The sequence below is a fragment of the Anoplopoma fimbria genome, chromosome 10 (assembly GCF_027596085.1).
Source record: "Anoplopoma fimbria isolate UVic2021 breed Golden Eagle Sablefish chromosome 10, Afim_UVic_2022, whole genome shotgun sequence".
In the NCBI taxonomy this organism is placed as follows: Eukaryota; Metazoa; Chordata; class Actinopteri; order Perciformes; family Anoplopomatidae; genus Anoplopoma; species Anoplopoma fimbria.
In genome coordinates this window covers 5783823-5807767 of record NC_072458.1, presented here as the reverse complement: position 1 = coordinate 5807767, position 23945 = coordinate 5783823, and the positions used below count along the sequence as shown (strand labels likewise).

Sequence of the window (23945 nt, the reverse complement as noted above, 5' to 3'; positions counted from 1 at the left end):
GTAACTGTAACTACTTTTTGAGCAATCTGAGCCACTGTCTGCAATAAACCTTCCCATGTCAAACTATTAAACACTATTAAAAATCAATAGTGTTTTTGAGAATCACAAAACAATATTGCGATACTAAAGCATATCTATATTTTCTTAGACCCCGAGTGCGTATAGCCTATTAGGGTAAAAACACACACAAGTTTAATAACAATCAAGGGAGAGACCGTGTAGAACGGCGGGGTTATAAAAGCATAGCTAACACGGCACAAAACAGAGAATAAGTCTAGTGAAGCGTGTGCACATTGTGGAATGACAAAAAGCATACATATGTTAATATCTCCTTGGAAAGAGCTGAACAAAGTCTCAAGTGGAGCCAGTTCATATTTGAATAACCTTGACCATGTTACATCTCTCCTGTCTTTAAACAACAAGTTAATATAACTTTATTTATACATTTTTGTGTTTATCTTTGAAACATTACCAAAAGAGAGTTTTGAGTCTCTTGTGCATGAATATCCCATCATCTTAGCTCAGAACATGTGTTTTACAGGTACAGTAACCACACCGTGCATAACAGAGATGCACGTTCCCTTTGATCAATTTTTCATCAGTACTCATATTAGAGCAAGAGCCAGAATGCAGGTCTGTCATTTATGGAAGCTGATAAATGATAGATTTGTTTTCATGCAAGGTGTCTTGTTGAACAGAAAGTCTCAAACAGGTGTTCAGGCATATGTGCAACATGGTTGTTTTTATTATTTAAAGTTAATGTTATCAGGTAGGTTAGTTGGCAACAAATGTATTTTTTTTTTGTAATCGCCTGCAATGAGTTAAAGGGCCTTTGGAGAACCAGTGGGAATATAAAGTATGGTGCTTTCTATTACTTGTTTGTTTAGGGTTTGTATTTGACATATCTTTATATAATATACTTCCATATTTCAAGGCATTTACAGGTAGATGGACAACAAAAGTTACAGAAAGATCCCACATTTAACTGAGGTTACATGTACGTTAAATCCTAGTTAATGATGATATCATTATCTGTATCTCAAAAAGTAACTTGCAGTTTGTTGTTTGGGGTTTTGGTCCACCACCCACAAAGAATAATTTGTTCTTTAAAGTGTTAATCTGTCAAAATCGTAATATATCAATTTCTGTACTACATTTTTAAAAGACTCTTATTTTGGGTTGACATGTCCATTTTTTTATTTTACAACAGCCTCAAAGGATAGGAGACTGAAAATAATCTTAAAGGTGTCTCAAAGGGACAGTGTCTTTGTCAAGATTTGAAAGGAACTAAAGAACAACAGATTTATTGTCTGGGAGCTATTTTGAACACGCTCTGTTCTAACAATGAACTCATTTTTATCAAAATCCTGATTAGTTTGTCAACTAAAAGCTAAATTCTATACCTTCCTTCTCTCTTTTTGTTTTAATAATGACTGACATTGTTTATAATGTTGCTTTTATTTTTATTGATCACCTTTTTCATTTCTCAAGTTTGCCATCTTATCGAAGAATTTCGAGGGAGATCTGGCCAAGAAAGCACATGTTACAAACAGACAAGGGACAACGAGTCCAGTTTAGGAAAAGCAATGGCACTCTGCAGTTACACAGCTTTTTATCAGAGTTTAGAATTCATAAAAGTATTAAGCTGTAGTGTGCTCTGAAGGTTACTCCACGACCACAACGCAATATATGAGAAAGCCTTTCTACAAAGTTCTGAGCAAATCCTGGGTACCTGGTAGAGCCAGTGGAGTAAAAATCATAACAGATGTTTGTGAGTTATAGGAAACGGCGTTGTTAAGAAAAACCATGGTGCCGTCTCCTTAGGCTTAATGAAGGCCAGTAAACCAGGTCATAAGGGTACGCAGTGATGAGTATGTGACGATGAGTTGAATGTAAAACATAGAGAATTCTGATAAACAGAGTCGAGGCATTTTCGTGTCTTCTCTGCTCTCACAGGAGAAATATCCGATTTTGTCTCCTTCTTGGAACCGTGCCACCCCTAACCTTTGCCTTTATTTAGCAACCTCATTTCCTACTTGCATGGATCGGCAACAATAGAGAAGCATCCAACTACAGGGGGTGCTGGGAATGTGTGTGTATAGACTTAGGTTAAGAGGCAGCCAAGTGGGATAATGGAACTATTGTATGAATCTATAAATGTGATTCTTTCACTTCCCCAAGAGCCGGCCTGCTGTCATCCTGTGGTGAACGGGTAAATGGAAGGGATAGACGGAGATATTCTGGGTCTCTGTGTGGAAGTGAGGCAGCAGCAAAGTGGTAGTTCATGACCTTGATGAAGCCACAATATTAAATAGTTTAGAAATGTGAGTTATTGCACACAGCCCCGTTGATCCTTCTTCAGGTCATGCTTCATAATTTAAGCTTCTTTTAACACAGTGTGATGCAAGTTCGTGCACCTTAAGCGTTTTAAAATAAGACAGTTTACCAAAAATGATGAAAAACAGCTGTTGCAGTCTTATGGGTGAGAATGTCTAATTTAGGAAACAATGGATACTAAATAGAGCTGCTGAAGATAAGTTCAGCCAAGGTTCAACACAACAGTTGAAAAGATGAGGCTTTAGTGGGCGCATAATCGTCAAAACTGAATGCCAAGAGTCTGGAAAAATGTTTTTCCCTCAATTATTTCCCAGATCGATTTTGAAACATGTCAAGCTAAAGGCTGGAAGTTGGTGTAAACAGCATTAACCCATGAACCCATCATGACCCATCATGCCTGGTGTCAAAAGTGCAGAATAATTTCAGTGTCACAGTAAACGTTTTCAACCAGGTGATCCTTTCATTTGACTATTCTTTCTTTAATTGCTATCTCCAGCAGGAAAATGCACCTCTTTTCCATATACTTCCCAGGTGGTTCAAAGAACACAAGTATGAATATTGTAATAACTTCAATGCACTGCACAGTTCCAATACATCAATTCAGCATCGCCTCAAGCTCAGGCTGACAGGATGTTCACAACATTGTCCATATTGTGGAATTTTCCCGACAGGAAAAGCAAAAAAAATAAAAAATGTTGCCATGTAAAACTATAACGTGCTGTGGAGGGTTCTAGTAGTCGAGTTTTGTTGCTCTCCAGACTGAGGTTGTCATGGTTAAGTGCTATACTCTAGATTTACCGTAGAGAACATTTAGATGCGCCTCTTCTGTTCAATTAAATGCAATTTCTATTTCAATGACATTTCAATCATGTTACTGCAAACAGACCATGTAAGCCGGCCCCATAAGCAAGAGTAAAAGGGCTATGCTCTTGTTAGTCTGAAGGACTGTTATTTTGAAAAATATAGACTTTACTATCCAGTTATTGATTTTAAGGTGTCATTGTTATGACGTGAAACTAAAAAGGACTCGTAATGCCAAGATGATTCTTTCTCTGTTAGCTCATCACTTCCAGCTCTGTGGGGTGAACTATCGGGCAGAGAGCTTGTTCTTCTCATCTGCACTGAAGTCTCTCACTAGATATTTCAAGGGTGTCTTTGTGAGACCGTGACAGAGATATCAAAAGCTATCAGCAACATCTCTTTGTTTTGCCAAGCTCCATCTCTCTTCTCTGTCACTGCATATTTCTCACATATTCTCCTCGTCCCTCTTTTGCTGCTTCTCTCTCTCTCTTTCACCCCCTCACTTATCTGCAGTCAAAGCGTGCCCTCTTGTTAGCCCCAGCATGAATTTTGAAAAAGCCCTGATCTTGGCCAGGGGAGAGAATGTTGCAAAGAGCATTCACACAGAGATGATACAACATCACACAGGAGAGCGCATGCATGCACACACAAGCTAACACACACAGAGAACCCCCATGGGCATGTGTTACTCCATACTGTACTCTTTTCTTTCATATAATCTAATCTTCCCTGTATTATTTCAATATTTCTCCTTCTTATCGAATGTACATATATAACATATATAACAATGCCCTTGGGGCTCAATGTTACGTACATTCTGACCTCTAAATCGAAAGCTTTTTTCTTTTTACTGCACATTTTGCAGTTAAAACCTTAGTGCCAGTATTTGAGGTATCCTTCACATACTGTAGAGGAAATCTTTATACAAAATATATATTTCTCTTAATGTCACAGCCAATATGAGGTAGTGTGTGTGTTTTTCTTCCTCAGGGCAAGTAGGTAAGGTTTTAGCGAAAGCATCACACCTTGGGATGAAACCCTTGATTAGTAGCCCGGTGATGATGCTGTGTTTTAAATCCATCTGTTGTTTTTGTTGTACCTGACTTCTATTTGGGCCACACACAGTCACCTGGTACACAGCGGGAAGGTCTTCCCTCCACCACACCACCTGTCTTGCTCTCTCCCTTTTGTTTGGTTTTTTTCGCACTGACACACACACACAAACACACACACAGACACATACACACTCACACACCACTTACAAATCTGTAAATACAGAACCAAGACCATGTCCTCATAAACGTCCTCCGAAACATATTCACTTACTCACATAGATGTGCACATGATATAACATTTATTTTGTGCAGAGTAAGGTTCATCGTCACAGAGACGAACAGGGAGGGAGAGTCCAAATGAGGAGTCCTTGAGGGGTTTATCTGTCTCTGGCTGACCCGAGTTATTTACCCTTACTTAAGGCTGCAGGCAGGGGGGCTGGAGGACAGAGGGAGAGAACAGGCAGAAGAAAGCCTTGGAAATGTTAGAGGAGGCAGAGCAGCAGGCAGAACTGTACTGATGCCCTCAGCATGTAGGCAAGATAAGAAAAACTGAGTTTACACTGCAGAATTAGACAGACAGTTTGAAGTATGAAGGTGACAGAAACACAAAGAACTGTTTACATGCAAAAACATTCAACTCACAGGACCTGCCAGTATACACTCTGTAACAGACTCCCGATCTGTCTGAGTCTGTAAATACTGTCTGTTACCATGGACCTAATTAGAGAAACTCTCTGGCTGTCTGACCACACTATTACTTTTTTCTCTCTATTTCCCAGAGGAGTGGGAGGAGAGGAGAAGTAGAAGTGAAGATAGCCCACCTGCTGAGGTACATCACCCAGCGATGGAAAATGCAATTTCTGAACCATCTGTGAGCAGGTTTTGAGACAAAAACACTGATTATATCTGCGTGTTTTTCAACTTGAAAGAAGATTATGCTTTTTCCGATGGATAGATGTCTGTATGAGAATGCACGGTGGTCTTTCTTCATCTGTATTTCTTCATTTGTGTGTGTACGTGCATTTGCGAGTGTATTATTGCATGTCTTTGTGTGCAGTATAATTTAAGACCGTCTGTCATCTTGGTCCTCCAGTTTTACTTCATCCTCAGGCACATTTGAGGGGGTGTTTGAAATAATCTGACAGATTTAAATTCCGACTCATCCCTCTCACACCCTTACCACAAAAACAACTGCCATAACTCTGTATGTGAAATTATATACCAGTCACTATTGTCCCTTTAATTACAATCATTATGCTCCTTGTGGATCTGTCTTTTTATTATTCTTCTGTCATGCTTCCCGGCCCGCAGGATAATTTCTCAGCATGATGAGCAGTGGGAGCTTATTTGAAGCTGTGATACTGACTGGTTCTTCACCATTATGGTAATATTAATTGATGCATGCGTAGCTGGATGATGGGACAAATCTCACTAAGGTGTTTGAATGCATCAATAATTTTAATGATGACCGAGCAGGAATCCTGGTGCATTTTGCGTACCCTGGTTATGACCTCATTCTGACTAAGATAATCAGGAGAAAGACAGTTTTGCTAACCCTTAGTTACTGTTGCTTTAGTTTACAGTTTTCTGTTCATATGCAGTTTACAATGAAAGTGGGTGGCAGATTTACCATTCATAATTTTCAATAAATTTTGAAAACAAGGGATGCTTGATTTCAGACAATGGTGGAAAAATCAGGCTTCTCATTCCCCACAACAATCAATTTCCCCAGCTGAAACTCTTGGCAGATGTTATCGACTGTAGCTAGTTAGCTAATTAAGCTAAATTGTTTGAATACTCCGTCTCCGATTTACTTTCATCTTCCAAATCATCCATTTGTTGTGTCCAAGTAGTTTCATCTATTGGTCTACAGACTCTAATCAACTGCATCCCTGTATACATGTCTGTTACATGACACTAGATTAGAAATATCGCACCAATATTATTCATATAATAAGTGAGTATTATGCAGTAAACATGGGGTTGTGGTACTGAAAATCCCACTAAATGAAATGTGATAATCTGAACTAAAACCTGGTTGCAGCTGAAATAATTTCAGCACTTATTGTCTGTGACAATGTCTTAGTTTATGCAGTTTACACTGTCTGGAATTTGTTTAAAGAATGAAATGTAATGTCCTGTCCGGATAATAGAGGCTAGAGATTCTCCATTCCTGCAGTGTGTGAACTCTGTGCAACTGTATCATCCGCCACCAATTAGCAAACTCCCAGATATTGGGGCAAATAGGTTTTACTCTCCATCTTTTTATTACTCCTTTTCATTATCTGTAATGTGCTTTTTGGTTTGGTTCAGTCTTTTTAATTCCTCCTCTTTACCAATATTCTCTTTCTATTATTCTCGAGTCACTCTCATTCACAGTCTCTTCACCCACTCCCCTTCATCCTCCACCTGCTATCTTTGCCTTCTCTGCACTGCTTTCTTCTTCCTCTGCTGTCTTATTTCACTCTCTCGTCATCCTCTTTCCCTGTTCATTGTTCATCTCATCTCCTAATTTTTGTTCCTTCCTTTAATTCTCTCTCTTTTGTCTTCCACCCAACCACCACCTAACCGCCCCCCTCTTTCAGTCTTTTATCACTCCTCTTCCTCCCTTTGTCTCCACTCTCTTTCTGTGTTACTCTTTTTAATGTGTTGAATCCCAAAAGCATCTTTGCTGAGAGACTGTTCCTCCTGATCTAACTGAGCAGGGATGATTTTATTGAAAAGCCTGCTGAGCAGTAGTGCAGTTGAGTAAACAATATGAGTGTTGAGAGCGGAGACAACATACCAAGGGTTTGCCAACAACACCTGTTAAGCCAGGTGGACACTGCTTGGAACACAGAGTGAAAGGGAATGTGGTGGGAGAGGACAATAAGCAATGTGGCAGAAGTGAAGAGAGATAATTAGTCATCCAACCAAAAACTGTAAAGAAAAAGAAAATCATTGATTCATTGCAGGTGTTCTTGCAACCCTGACGGATAAGTGGGTAAAACAAAATGGATGGATGAATAGATGGATAGATTGACTATTATAATGACTATTATTTAATCCAATCACTAGATGGACATACTGTAGTATTTGTAGTTGCAGTGCATATTTGTCTGTTGTGTACAACTACACTTCACAATATTTGTGGCCATGTGCACAAAACAAGACTCAACATGTTTGCAACTGCACACATGCATCAGTTATGCAACAGCAATTGAAAGATGTCCACATGGAACTGAGATACTGACACAGCTCGAATTACAATTTCATGTCACGCGCAACAAAAATAATGAAAAACATGAAGTTAAAATGTAATTATTAAGTCTCATGAACATCAAGCTGTGCTCTGTCCTTGACTTTATCTTTTGACAGCACAGATCCTTTGATTTCTTGAACAAAATCCATCTTTAAAGACAATTAATGCCATAAATCCCAGCCTCTTAACCCTCCTTTGGGGGCTTCAAAGGGATCGTGACCTCCGTGGAGATGAACAGACAAATGAAGATACGTCTGCCTGTGTATGCAGCGTCTGTGTTTACATGCTGTGTGAGTGATGTTTGAATAGGCTTATTAGCAAGCTAACTGCATTTTGGTTATGTATGCATGGAGAAATGTATGCATGTACAGATGAAAGTATAAGAGTACGCATACACACACAAATAACAAGTATCTCAGTCCCAGGAGACAACGGATAGAAAGTCAACACAGAATCCAAACATTGTCACTTGGCAGCAACTGTGTCACTTACGGTAAACTTTTCAGCACAAGCAAGTATTTGGTTGAACCCAAAAAAATAACTGAACACCCTCTGTGCTGCCACCTGCTAAATGTCACATCTCAGAAACTGCTACATTTTCCATTACTCCATCACCAATTTCTCATCAGAATGAGTAGACTGCAAGCCAATTACCATCTTAAAATGTCAGTCATATACAATTATCTTATCATTAGCCTGCAAACTACACATACCTACATGTACTTGTATGATATAGATTATGTTGAAATTGTTGTAATGAACACTTTTAAAACCCATCGAATACTGTTTTACGAATAGAGCTGAATATTCCTACATATTATTAAATCCAAGTAGAATGGCAAGACAAATGACTGAACCTTTAAGAATAAGCATTTTCAGTCATTTTCAAGATCCTCTCAGCAATATGTCTTTTTTGCGTTAGCCCTGAAAACTTCTTAGAGGAAAAATAAGTGTTTCTTTTGGCAGTATTAAAAGTTTGCCCGTGGCTTAAGCCATCAGAGACAGTTTAAGAGCCAGTTACTGTACCATATTTCAATAGTCCAGACCCCACTCATTAAAGCAGCACAAAAGACTAATCACATCTGCAGCGCTTTGATTTACATGCAATTAAAGTTTCATGTGAACCCAGATAAACCAGACATGAGGAGAGCGGAGGAAAAGAGGAGGAGGGGGAGGGGGAGGGGGAGGAGGAGGAGGACAGATGAGGGGTGCTGTAGGATACAGAGGAGATGAGATTAAGGAACAGATGAGACACCAGCAGAGAAGAGAGCAGCTGTGTACAGCAACCAGGCACCAAAAAGAGAGAGAAAGGAGGGGACAGAAAGGGGAAGGGGGGAAGTAGACAAGGAGAAGAGAAGAGAGGAGAGGAGAGGTGAAGCAAGGCATCATTTGGCAGAAGTGATGACACAGCACATCCATCTCAGTGGCAGGCGCCTGCTGTTGCTCCTTTACAGAGGACACAAAACTAACAGCCAGAGAGAGCTCTGCACCGGCTTTACTCTGTGATAGTACAACACTGAGTCAAACTGCAGGAACAGAGATTAAAAAGTGCTACTGATTGTCTTATCCAAAGATATTACTGCCTTAGTAATAAAAGGGCTTTAGACACAAGTCCATAAATAGTCTGAAACTGCTCTATTTTTGTATCTATCGGTGTAGCATTATGTGAATGCATAATTAGAATTATTTGTTGCAATTTTGAATCAGCAAAATGGGCACCGTAAGCCTTTTATTTGATGTTTTAATAAGTTTAAATCATAAATTATTCGTACTAATCTGGCATTGTTTGGGCATGTTCCTTTGAAAATGATACCAAAGTACTAATCACAACTGGAAGTATGTCAAAAACAAATGTTCTTCTGTTGGATTAATTCTATCCTTTCTTCATTTGTTCAATCTCCATTTGTGTTTTCTTAAAAGCTGTTGTTCAGCTGAGACTCTTGACTTGTTTCCTCAGATGCTGCGTTTGGTTATGTAACATTTCAGTTAGTAAATCAGTGATCGTAGCCTGCAGCCACTTGATATTTCCGTTTGAAAGCACAGCTCTATATGAAGGTAATGTGATGGATGTGTCTTGACAAGGAACAAACTGGTCAAGTGCAAAGCAAAGCAGCCAAGAACTAGAGCTAAACAAGTGAGAGTGAAATGCATGTTATACAACAATAAACTAGCATATTATTCAGCCAAATAATTAAACACACAATGCAGTAATTATTTTTCAAAGAGCCCACAACCAGAAAAACAATCACAATAGGTATCTACTATGGGTGGGTGAGTCAGTGTGTGATTATTAACTCATCACCCCAGACACACAAAAGGTTTCCACGTGAGTTATTTGCAAGGTTGGGCAGTAAATAACAAGAGGGGAGAAGGGGAATGAAAATGAGGGGAGGGGGGATGGTGCAATAATAATGAAAGCAATAAAAGGAGACCCATTTTCCCAGATGTGATCTGTGTCTCAGTCAAGACAGTCTCTCTCTCTCTCTCTCTGTGTGTGTGTGTGTGTGTGTGTGTGTGTGTGTGTGTGTGTGTGTGTGTGTGTGTGTGTGTGTGTGTGTGTGTGTGTGTGTGTGTGTGTGTGTGTGTGTGTGTGTGTGTGTGTGTGTGTGTGTGTATGGATGTATATGGATGTGTGTGAGAGAGAGATTTTCTGTGTGTATGTTCCCACTGAGCTCTCAGATGAGTCAAAATGAGTCACATCATTTTATCAATCACCCACTTACAGTGCAGTAATCCTTTGGTGTGTGTGTGTGCGTTGCTCGAGGCCAGAATGAAGTCAAACATTAAAACTGCAGAGCAGTCCCACAGTCCCACACAGTTTCGCCGACTGAATAACTGATACACTCCACACTATAACGTTATTCCTTTACCGTAATCCCTTCACTGCCCTGCAAAGTTACTGCAAACATCAGGTAGAGACACTCTTACACTGACAAAGGCAGCCAGTACAATATTTTTCTTATTATTTAACCAATAATGGTTAAATAACAACAACAATAATAATGAAATGTTCCTGTTTTTGTGGTTATGGTTAAACCACACACAGATTGTTTTGTCTTTCCAGGATAATAAGGAAATACTCATCAGTACCTTACACTAATGAATAACATCAGCATGTCATCTGGTCTTCCCCTCACAGTGAAAAGATACAACTGGCCTGGTCGTCAATTGATGCACAGCTCCTCTCCAATAGATCGACAGCTGGAGGCGCTCCAGGGAATATGTAAACACAGTCACGCATGCTCCTACACACTCTCACGTTACACACCACCCCAAGCTCTCTTTCAGACGTGTAAACATGTACACGTATGCACACACATACATGTGTTATCCTTCCTTTACTTTTACTACTGTAGATATCATCTTCCCTCAGACATACTCTGTTACACAATCAAACTCTCAGCATCTTCACTCCCGCTCACTATCTTTTCTGCTGTCACAAACACTTCACATTCCTACTGCCAATATAAAGCACATTATTCATGTCACTTGTAACATATTAACAATAATAAAAATGTATTTGTTATCAAATTGCCTTAAACTATATGTCCTCCTTCTGGTTTGTCCAGGTCTCCTTTCAAAATAAAGACCCTCGATTTGAATGTACAAGGTTGGTTATAAACAAACCCTTTGCCATGAACCCATATGGCACACTGAAACACACACAGATCACCACTCCCATGACAAAAGAAGAAAAAAAGTCACTTACAAGAGTTCCTTTGGCTCCCGTCTGTTGCACCAGGCGAGGTGGACATCCCAGCAGGATGCTTTTTTGCCCTCACAAGATAACCAAATGGGAGGGAGGGGGAGGCAGACAGCACGACGATAGTACACCGAAAACTCCACCGATCACAACAGCACCTGCCCACCACACATCCTCACGCTGTCTCTCACTCTACACACATGCTCCTCCATACAAAGGATGCTCCAGAAAGGCTCACATGCACATTTTCCTGCAGATCAGCTTGTGCATGCCAACGATGAGCGTTCTCTAGAACCTGGCACCCACGAAACCCACACACGTGCATGTATGTGTGGATCGGCGCTGCACCAGTGTCTAGCTGCCGTGTGGAGACTGCTGAGGCTGACAGTGGAGAGAAAGAGAGAGAGAGTAGTGAAGACGAGTGGAGCATACCACTGGCTGCTACTAAGAGAGGGAGGAGGGGGGCCGGAGGAGAGAAGAGAGGATGCAGAGAGGGGGTGGGAGAGAGGATGTGTGCTGAGGGAGGAAGGGGAATAAAGAGCACAGATGATTAGGAGTTTGTGAGCTGTGTATGTTTCTATAACACGTTACATGAACACATTCGCCTCTGACCTTTAAAGACACGCTAATGTCCCTTAACCCAGTCTGCATGCTTTGTTCACCTTCTTTGTTTATATGACTCAGTGGCTGGAGGAGCAGGCTATTTTCATAAATAGGGATGAGTAGCTAATAAAGTGGAAACAGAGTAAAGATGTCAAAGCAACCAAATAGAATCATTTTTCAAAGTGAGCTTTCTCTTTTCTGCTTTTATCGCGTGCACGCACACAAACAGCCTCATACACAAAATCACACGGTCAGAAGTGAGACACACTTTCGCCCACACCCACTCTGTCTGCCTCCACCGCCTGAGGGGGGGAAATAATAATCCTCCTCATTAGCATGTTGCTGCTAAGAGCATCACAGTTCCACCTTGCTATGTCTCCTTCTCTCATGTCCTTACTCACTCCCCCCTCCTCTCTTTCCTCCTCGAAGATGCCCCGCTCTTTTCCAATGCATGTCAAGTGCAACTGAAGGGAACCACTAAAGACACATTGTTGATGTATCAATTTTGTAAATGTTAGAAGCAGCACAGCAGATAAAGATCCACTGCAAATAGGCCTGAATAATGCATGTATACAACTAAACAACATAGGCCTTAAGAGTCAAAAAAGGGTAGTGAGTCACTCTGAAGAGATATCAAACCCTCAAGCTTAAGCACACACACATACAGACACACACGCACACAAACGCCAAATCCACATAATGTCAGCCCTAGCCTTCATCGTTATGACACATCATAGCCCTCAATGCCTGAGAGGCCGTTGTGCAGGAAAAACATAGGAAACAAACACCATCAGCCACAATCAATAGCATTTGGATAAAGCTGCACAAGTCACACTGCAGGGAACCCAACCGAAATATCATAAGCTGCGTAATTAGCTATGGGTGATTATAATGCGCCACAGAATGAGCTGAGAGGGGGAGAAAAGTGCATCGGCTGGGCTTTATGATGGACTCTTGGAACGTTAAATCATGCATTGCAAGAAGACAAATTATTTAAAAGTAAATTCTTCAGTTCCTATTAAGAAGAAAAATACTTAAACAGTTAATTAGAAATAACAGTTAACAGAAGTTCATTCAGAAATAAATGCACTAATTAAACAAGCTTGTGTTGATTAGCAGCTACTTTGTTAGCTGCTGTCCAAGAGGAAATAATATCTTTTAAAATATAAATGTATTGAAACTTGAAGCCTTGAAAATGTTTAAAGGGGCATGAGCATATGTAACCTGTTTTGATTATCCTGATCCTTGACAATGGTAAAGTCTGTAGAGATTTTGAAAAGCACTAGCAGCTGTAGTTGCAAAATATATGGAAACATGAACACTTGATTAAAGAATTGAGGATTTCTTACATATCTCTCACAAAGCACGCAACTTCTGACCTTAACACATTCGCTGTCTGAGTCTTGCAATAAATGTGACAGGAAATATTGCACTCCTTCTACTACTTTGTTGTATAAACACTGTCATGTGAGAGATTGCAGCAAACATTCAAGTCCCATGATAGCCAGTGCTCCTAACCATTGAATAATGATAATGCTTTGGGCTAACAAGTATGAAAATGTTAATCAGTACATTAACCATGATCATCCAGTGAGGAAATTTCCAGCTAATGTGTGATTCATTGGGTCCTCAAAGCGCTTTTTCAAGTCAATACAACCATTCATCAAACCTTTTTTATTTCTCAAAACCCAGCACTAGTTGAGAAATCCAAATGCAATGACTTAAATCACAGAGAAGAAATTATAAAAGAAGACATGATTAGACTAGTCAGCAGGGGTGAAGTGTTCTACCATTATGGGAATAATTTAAAGCTGTCAGTTATGAGGGGAGAGAAGTTAATTTCCCTTATGTGTTTGCTTACCAAGAAGTCTGAGATTCACTGTAGCATCTTCTCCTATATCTCAATAAACCACGGACTGTGAAAATAACCATGCCAATCAAAATGGTTCAGTTGCTCTGCTCGGTGCAAACATTCCTCAACCATTCACATTTTTCACTTTCATCTGAAAGTTTAAGGGGGCTGTATTCAATGTTTGCAACTAGACAACTCACTTGGTGGTGTGAAGACGTGTGGGTGTTCAGAGAAAGTGAACATCGCTGCATTGTAAACTGTAGTTTGTTACTGAATTGTGTTTAAAGTGCAATAGCATTAACCACAAATGTGACTCATGTACCAGAATGTTAAATCTTATCTTCCATGGCTAAAGTTTAGCAGCAGCCACTAATATACTAGTTTTCAGTAATCACAGTAAACATTGTACAGGGTTGCTTAACAATAGTGGTTTCTTTAAAATCTCTATAAATCAGAGAGTGAAACAGTTATTATGTACGTGCAATCACTTTTTTTGCTTAACACATTTTCTACACTTAACCAACAATTACTTAAGCTTACTAACACACTGAGGTCTCAATTGACAAAAAACCCTGCAGAGTGTACTGAGAGAACTGACAGTTAAGAATGAGAGCAAAGACACAAAAATACAGTTGCCTTGGAAACTGACATTCTGCAATCCAGTTTTATGTAATCAATGCAGAGATATGCCAAATTCTCTTGGCCATCATTTAACTTTTCAACTCTCTTGTCCAAAAGTCCAAAAGGAACATTGCTGTTCTCTTTTGCCTTTATTATTTTTATGTCTTATAATTGGCTGCAGAGCTCGCCTAATCTCCCAATAGGAAACTGAAATCCAAAACAGGAATATTCATCTCTAAGTAGACATAGTTAATAAAAAAATATTTGTTCCCTACTAACTTCCATTTTGAGCCTAACATCTCTTTCTAAATAGAAACGGTGTACTCCAGCAAACATCTGATGGTTTCAGTTTTTTGCAATGAAGATGTCCTAACCTGCTACATTAGTCAGCAAAGAGGCTAAGGAATGATAGTTCAGTCAAGTGGGATGGAATGTGGATGTATCAAACAAACACGTCTTTCATCCAGGAGAATGCTGTTCGTGTCCCGTATGTAAATAAAAGTAAACTTGACATTTGTCACATCAGTCGTGCCTTAAACCTAACTATGTGGTTTGGTTGCTTAAACCTAACTTCCTGTGTAGGCGGAACCTTATTTTGAAAAGACACTATGCATGACAGTTGATCAATTGTTGTAGTTGCTCGTAGTATATTTGGACTATTAGCACTCGAATCGCTAGAGTTTGCTCAAATAAAATGTATCCAAAAGAATGGGGGGATGCAAATGAATAGCTTAATGGTAGATTATTTAATAGATTAATTCAGCAATGGCCATGATTTAATGTTTATGTATTGATTTTGTAGATGTTTTTGTACATTTTTGTACATTATTAAACTGTCCAATAAACTGGAGCCTGAAAGGCTCAGTTCTATTTTTTTTAAATACCTCTGAAAGTCTGAGATATTTCAAGTTCATCAGCGCTGCAAGCTGAAACTCTGCTGTGTCCAAGTGTTGTAGAAGTGTGCAAACATTCCTATTTGGTGTTAACAAATTGTCGAAATGTGTTGGGGATTTGACTGGATACTTTATTATTATGTTGTTGTTGTTTAGCACTAACATGCTTTAAAAATTACTTTAAAACCAAAAACTTGGAATTTTGAAACGACACACACCCTTATTTTTTAGGAGTTTCTTCTAATGCAGCCAGTTGGTGGAACTTTTATCCTTGGAAGGTTTTGTGAATATGGCCCCAGACCCAAACTACAGATCTGCAATCTCAACATTATCTAAATACAATCAGGCTAATGGCACAGCCAGAGGTCCTGGCTTTAAAGAATATAATAACTCTAAATCAGCAGTGGCAGCTTGAAAGCCAAAGGTGAGTTTATGACTTGAAAGCCTCTGCTTTGATTTTCTCGATTACTGGGACATGTGAATGAACAACACCCCTTCATCAACTACCACTTGGATGCACTTGAACAAGTTACCCAACCACTTTTAATTTTCCCTGTGGATATGCAAAGAAATATATATATAATATATATATATATATATATATATATATATATATATATATATATATATATATATATATATATACTATACTATACTGGACACCCAGTGTGTATCTGTATGAATATGAAAAAGAGCATACTGACAGTGAGGGGAGTACATGCTCATAGGAAACTGTAGCTGGTTGTTTAAAAAAAATAAAAGATAAAGTGTACAGCTTCTTTTAAATTAGCCAAATCTATGGTATCAAGTGTTAATATTGAATTATATGTTGTAAGGTAACTGCAAGTGATGGTGCCTTAGTAGTTATTTTGCAAACTGTCTGACATTTTCAGTTCTTCTCACCAAGAGGGAGATATTGTAGTTGTCAGAAATTCCTGATATCTCTGACATCTCTGACACAGTTTTTTCATCTCAGTTGCTTGTACTACAATCTGAATGATATGACTTGAACAGAGCATAATCTAGAATAACATTACAAACCAAGTGCTTGCTGCAATGTGTTATTTGATGCCAGCTGAGGTCAGTACTCAGCTTTATAACGCACTAATGAGCTCACCACCTGCATCTCTACTCTTAAGTGCATGGGGATGAGCAGAAAACACTGTTACTATTAGTGTTACAGTAATGTTGGAAGCTGACAGCATCAGAGCATCTTCAGATTTAGTACCATTGATCACTGGATGTAAGAGGCCATTATTTTAGCTCACTGATGCAAGATGGTGCTCCTCCACAGAATAGCTGTCCTCACATTTTGTTATAGAGAGATGTCCAGAAATCTGAGAGGACTTTTGTGTCAAGCCACTGCTTTTTCACTCTAAGGGGAGAAGATTGATGTGGTTCACCCACCCGGTTTCCCCCCCCAGGTGCTTCCTTTCCATCATGACTCAACTAGAAGAGCCCCTCGAGCAGATCCAGAGGGGTTACATCTCCCAACTCCCCTCAGAGTGTCAGAAGGAGCTGTGGGACTTCGCTGTGGAAAACTACATCATGGCTGCTGAGCTTGATCTGTTGCCACCATGACCCTGACCTGGAAATGTGATTTGAAATGATATGGTTGGACTAACACAATCCTTGTTGGCTGTCAGTGTTGGTACCAGCTAGTGATTTGTTTTCATTAAAGGATATATGCACTAGCTTTAAACATTTAGATGAATGACCATGTACACAGTTGCTCTCCGTATTGAGATGTATGATCATATATGCATTTGTTCTGCAAACAGAGACTGATGAACTGAAAGCAAGAGGTAACCAATGATGGTTTTGGAGGAATTGAGTTATACGATCTGATCTTTTTGTCCAGGTGAGAACTCATGCAGCTGAGTTCTGGATATGTTCAAATTATCCAACTCCAAAGATGGTCAGACCCCAGAGGTTGGGGTCCAGTCAGATAAATGAAAACTAACAAGAAGATGTATACACAAAGGTGATTGCCGGCTTTGTGCTGTATGCCCAAACCGAACTGACAAAGTTAGTCATCCCATATGTTAACACGTTATTCTTCAGTAGTTCCTTTTCACCTACTCCATCTCTTTTTATCTGGTCCCTTTCTCTCATCGTTGTTGTTATGCTGTAGTGTTTCTAAATGTCTATCCTGCATTCTGATGAAGGCCAACTCACACAAAGATGGGAAGTTGTTGCCAGGCAACTCTACACCTCCGGCACTTCTCTTTATTTTCATTTTTTTCCCCCTGTTGGATCACACTTCCTTTGACATCACCACAAAATAAGAGCAGTTTTATGCTGGCCCATAGTCCCAGAGTATACTATTGCCAGAGAAATCAAACATAAAAGAAATACAGAGGACTTACAGGGGAGAAGCCTGGAAGGTTAAAATGACAGGGAGGATTGGATCCAAGGAAAGGTGGGTGGAACAAGGGACAGAAGACAAGGAATGGGGATACAGTAGATCAGAGAAGAGATAGAAGATTGAATGATTGATGGAAAAAAAACATTCCAATAAAAAAAGATGTGAGAATGTCCCTACACATTTCCATTCAGATCACATTTGGGTTACAAAATATTATGATTCCATTTTAACAGTAATTCATGAGAAAACCAAAGTCATGATAAAAACAGTGAAACAAGGTCATATTTTTTTATTTATTTTAACAACTTTCTTGGGTTTGACTTTGTGGGTAATGAGTCAGTTAGTATCTATTCTGTCTTTGTTAACACCAATCCTTTTCTATCCTAACACTCTGAGGTCTACTTTTTTGTGATGCATTGCAAGCCCTCTCTTCTTGTCTGAAAGGATTACATATTTTGTATTGTAGAGTTTAGAGAGCTGTCTTAACCTCAAACAGATTCTTTGGTTGAGTACTGCAAGCACGTACATGTGTGTTTGACAACAGATGCTGTCTGGAGATGTCAACATTTTAGCTTCTGTCATAATCTTGTCTGACATCTCTCATGTCAACAAGTCTCTCATCTTGGGGGCTGGGTGTATGAGCTAGCGGCTAGAAAGACACATTGAACAATACCTGTAACTCTTCTAGTACTCACACTTCTGTCAAACAAAGGAGGTCGGCTAGCAGACTGCGAGCAAACAACTAGAGGAAGTGACATAGATAGAGACCCCTGTACCTGTTTCCTGTTGATGGAAATAAAATATACCCACAGGAAGTGTACACATCCTCCAAAGGCTTCAAGGTTAACTCAACAGGCATTATTTTAACAGTGGCACGGCATACAGGCATTCAAATAAATAGACTCTTAAAACATGCAGACACACTGTTTTATCTTACTCTTATGTAACCACGATGGCTGACTAAGATCACGTTCTTATTGAGAGCAAGAGCCTGCAGGAGTAAATGTTGGAAAAGAAATACATCACACACTGTGAACACACATCCACATAAATACAAATGTTCAGACATACACTGACTCACACTCACACTCACACACTTAGTTTTCAAAGTTGTCAGAGGCACAGTGAGTGTGTCTGGATTCCACCCGTGGGGCCATCTGTTCTTGCTTTGGCCAATGCGAGGAGACATAAACTCAGGAATCATTAAGGATGCAATATGGCCCCCCTGTTAATCACAAGCCTTCGTTATTTCCATTGAAAATGAGCCATTGGGCAACGGGGAACTGGGGACAGTTTGTTATTCCAAAGCTGTTCAAGAAGGCAACGTTTGATAGGCCATTTTCAAAACAGTGGGATAAACTCTGAACAGGCTTTTACAGGTTTGCAGACATTAATAGAATATAAATATAATTCGCACACCTTCTAACATAAAATATTTTTACTGAAATGTATTTTCAACACAGTGTCAACTGATGAAAATCCTCATTCATGTGTAGGGGATAAGGCTGACACTCACTGTTCATACTGTGGAGATTCTTATTCATTATTTCCTTTGCTTGAGTGATATAGACCTGTTCAAACTTCACAACATAAACATTCTAAATGAGCCCCTTTGTCATTTATTTTGTAATGTTAATGCAGTATCTGACAGGAAGTAAACTTGGACGAAAGCTGTTTCCCTAGCAACAGAAAGACAATGAAAAGGTCTATGTCTTGGCCTTTAGTTTAAGCAATACTGGCTGCATGAACTATTGATTGATGGATTTGAGCTCATTCAATTACATATGCATTGTATGTCTGGCAAAAGAAGCTACGGTTAAAACTTTACATACACATAACGGTTATGGAATTTGGGAAATCATATAATTTTTCAAGAAATGTAGAATTATGCTGACCTATGAATGTGATATGCAAAAGTGTCTTGTTGCTCCCACTCAACACCTCCCCATACAAGCCTGCTGCCATGTCCTTGCAAAACCACATCCTAACCTCAGTCCTACGAATCCAAGTTCCTCCTTTCATGTTTTTAGATTACACCTCCCATCTCTCTGTTCTGCTACGCTAACAACCGCTACAGGCAATGACTGACCTGTGCCACTATCCTTGTTCTCACTTTGAATTTTCCCCATTTCATGCCTCGTGGAGCCTTTTTGATAGACTACATTGGACCATAAAAAGCCAGCCTTTTAGAACAAACATGATTTTCCTCCCCCCTCATGTCGCCTCCCTTTAGAAGTGGCCCAGGAGCTGATATGGTTAATGGCTCCTCCCCTAGTAAACCTGACTAGACGCTTCTATTATGGTGGGAATAATGTTAGATGGCATAGTGCTGCCCCAAATGGGAAGTATCTACTGTATTTACATACAATTTCCGAATTTGATAAAATCAGTGTGAAACCAGCTCAGTTATCATGGAAAGGCTTCGATGACCCTTAAAGTATACAACGTGGTGTGACATTACAAGTTTATTATCAAATGTACTAATATCAAAAGAACCAATTAGATATAAAAACACTTATTCTTTTATTTTTCCAAACAGGGTCAACAGGGATCAACAATGGATCATATCACTAACAACATTGTCCTGTTAGCTCAGCCCAGAAAGGTGACTTTGCCTTATCTGAAAGTGATTCAATACCATTTTTAGTTCCTCCTGAATATATTTCAAGGATTTACCGAAAGTAGTGGAAAATGTGACTCTATGAAATGTGAAAAAAATAGTAAGAGCTTATCTAAATTAGCATGAGCTGCCTTTCATTCTTTGTCCCGACAAATTGACTGAGTACACCTGAATAGGAAATTGAAATCAATATGACATCAAAAAATGTTTTTGGTACCATAGAAGTTGCTCCTTAACACAGGTATCCTTAAAAAAAAAAAGAAGGAAAAGAGAAAAAAGGGATCTGGTAATTACTCTCATCGCACAGCTCACTGCACTGTGTGGAAATGAGCCCTGGAGGTCTACTGAAAATTTCCAGGTTTCCACTGAAAAACACAAATGTGAGGATTATCTCACTTAATTACTCCGCTTGTTCTACCTGATGCTTCTGCGATGCAACCCAAACAACACTCTGACCTCCAGCACACCTCTAATAAGGATTGGTTTGCTCAATCTATTCTTGGCTCTCTCCTTCTCCCTCTTTTAACATATTGTTTTGCTAACTTGCACAGACACTGAACATGTTTAATTAGAAGTTATGTCATCAATTCTGGATGAGTTGTAAAGAAAGCCCTGGATTAATGGCACTGAATTGGTAGACAAAGGTGCTGTGTTTTTGCTTTTCCTTTCAGGTTCAGTAATATCACGCTGAACCTACACAAAAACTGAGAACAAGCTGTGTGTGTGCTATTTAAGTAAAATAGGAACGTTGCATGCTGGGAAGATGATGGCAACAGAGATTTGAACAACTGGAGCAGGTGCTTTCTTTGAACCTACAACGATGTGAGGTTGTAACAGACAACATATCTGGTAACATACAGTACAACAGCAAAATAAAATAAATAAAAAGAAGAGTCTTGCCTAAAATAGATAATCCATCACAGCGACCATCTTGTCCTTTTATTATTGTCAAAGGTTACGTAATGATTAGTAATGCACTGCACAGTATTCAAATCAGGCATCAATTCTAGCTGCGTGACCACAACAATAAGTTAACTTTGATCAAATAAATGCAGACAAGAATGTTCACTGTTCACTATTCATTTCTATTTTGCAAGCACATGTCAAGTTCATGCAAGCTGATTATAAAACAATTATTAATTGAATAGAAAGTCTAAGCTGCATTACCAGTAAATCAAGCAGCCAATCTGGTATACGTTGTAAAAGTAATGTGAAGCATGCACAATTTCTTATTTGATAATAATGCAAAACTTTATGAGTGAACCAAAAGTAGTAACAAAAACCTGTGTTGCCTGTATCCTCTGCTGTCTTTTGTCATAGGACAGCCCCATCTAGTGTGAGAACGAAACACTACAACATTAATGAAGGGGAGGGTGCAACTTCTCTGTATGGTATTATATGCTATGATATTCACATATCACATATTAAAATATATTATCGGAAATAGCTTTTTGGTAAATCTTTCATTTCATGCCAAAATAATGTCTATCAATACAGGAGGAAATGTCACCTTAAATAACTTAGGAATAACATTTAAACTGGATAAAAGCTCAACAGTACCAAAACAGACTGCAGAGGCGTTGCTCTGAAATGAATACAAGAATCGTTAAAATTTACCTTGAAATTGTTAAATGAGATTATGATGAGAACAGACAGAGGATGCCGACAGCAAGAGAGCATTGTGGGAAGATGTGGCATGAATACAAAACAGAGCGAATGATTGGCGAATTTGGATTCATAATGGCAGGCAGTGATGGGTAAGCAGAATATTTATTTTGGTCCTTACAGCTGACAGTGAGTGGCATAACATATATTTACACATTTTTTTTGTCATGTATTATGTAACATTACTTTTATCTGAAATATAGGTTTGTTTAAACTGAAGCAGCTATCTTTTTTTTTTATAGTCGGATTCATTTGACATGTTTTTATGCACTGTGTGATCCAATCTCAGCAGAGTGGCCTTGTGTTGAAACTAGTGCCTCATATATTCAGTACTATGGACAGTGCAAGATTCAGGCAGTGTGGCATAGAGTGTAGGTTGGCCTGCTGTGCACAAGTGTAGGGTGTAACCAGAACTGGAAAAACAGTTTATCACATTGTATATGTACATGCTTAATCATATGTGGTGTCAATCACATGATTCTGGTGAGACGCATTGCACACATCAAAAAGATAGGTGCCTCCATCACACACAATGACAGATGCAGTGAATGCTCTGATAGTTGATCCAGTTTGATCTTCTAGTGGTTTATTCCTGTCTCCTAATGAAATACAATGTAGTTTAATATCTCTCTTTCCTGACATATCTGTGAGATATCTTTGGACTGAATGTTTTTCATTTTACTTTTTAAAAGAAATAAATAGTAAGCAGCCCTTTAAGACATACTGTAGAGTTGTAGTCAAGACAGGTATGCATTAGATTGAAATAGACTGAATTCAAAGATCGGCAGGTAAAATCTCACTGTTGAAAGTTAGTAAAATATCATATCATGCTATTATCACATTACTGAGACACACTTCTTCTTGGAGAAATGTATGAACACAGCGGGCAAAGTCAAAATGCAAGTAAGCAGAAAAAGGGAGCGAGCAAATGGGAAAAAGCAGGATGTAAAAGGAATAGAATCAGATCCGGATATTCATGTCTTTGGATTATTGAAGCATTTCACCCACAGGCAGCATATTCCCCAATCTCTCCTCCTACTGCTGTAGAAAGTGCATAGGGAAGTCAACTCTTTCTCTCCATAGACTGTGTGAAGATCAACTCAGTCAGACGGGATAGAGTCAGCATTCAAAGCCAGCGAGATTAGAAAAAAGGAGTGTGTGTCTTTGTCTGTGCACACTAACACACCCACACACACACATGCGCGTTTCTGTGCATGCTCTCTTATTAGGAAATGGGAGAACATTACTATTCAACAGACTCCAGCTGAGAGTGCGAGCAATATGACGAAGCAAAAAGTAAAAACTGGAGAAAAAAAAAGAAGAGTTAGTGGAAAAATGTGTCCCTAGGGCTTACTGTGTAAGCAGACTCCATCTTTTCTTCAGCCAGAGAGGATCTGTCACAGTTTATTCCACTGAGACTGACCTGCCACAGACAGAATCAAAGGCCCTGCTCGTATATTCCAGAGGGGAAGATAAAAGGAAGAGGGAGTTTAATGATACAAAACCACACATAGCACAGCTGTTCATTTGTAATGTACAGATAAGGAAGGGGGGAAATACAGACACGGTGATGACTCTAAATCTGGGTGCAGTTTTTTATCTGATCTTTTTTTTACATTTACCTTTCCTGCATTAGACATCACTCCATCAGACTCCCTCAGATTATACCAAATGACCGATTTTGACACACAAAGAGAATTTATTAATCCATAATTCAGCTATCACTCTTAAAAGATACTGTATACTCTGATGCATGACATTTTAATTGGCCGAATGCAATATGACTATTTGATTAAATGACAGAAAGTTGATTATAATCTAATATTCAGATGTTGTCAAATAACCTTTTATGTCAAGCTTGGTTCCTGTCCCCACTCATTTTGTCATCAAGCCATTGGTTTCCTTGTCTTTATTGAACTAAGTAAATATTATTTTGACTTTCTCTGTCTTAACTTAAGACATGATAAAGGAGGTGCATTAATTGTTAACGCTTAAGTTTGAAGATTTGCACTTCATTTATAAATACAGACATTTTACATTTCATTACATGATTTATATGTATTTACATTTCAACTGCTCATTGAGAAAATAAAACAAGGCAGCACATGTGATCATTTGTGACAAGCCCAGAGGGGAAGATAAAAGGAAGAGGGAGTTTTTACAAAACCAACATAGCACAGCTGTTC

General features: G+C 39.1%; 1 protein-coding gene across 1 annotated transcript in view; it reads right to left on the bottom strand.

Moving 5' to 3' along the window:
• dtnbp1b (dystrobrevin binding protein 1b) overlaps nucleotides 1–11482 on the bottom strand; it is a 34096-nt gene extending 22614 nt beyond the window's left edge. Inside the window, exon 1 of the mRNA XM_054605992.1 lies at nucleotides 11144–11482. Within this exon, the coding sequence (XP_054461967.1) occupies nucleotides 11144–11189 (46 nt within the window). The 5' untranslated portion in view covers nucleotides 11190–11482. The remainder of the gene's footprint in view (nucleotides 1–11143) is intronic.
• Between the last annotated feature and the right edge of the window lie 12463 nt (nucleotides 11483–23945).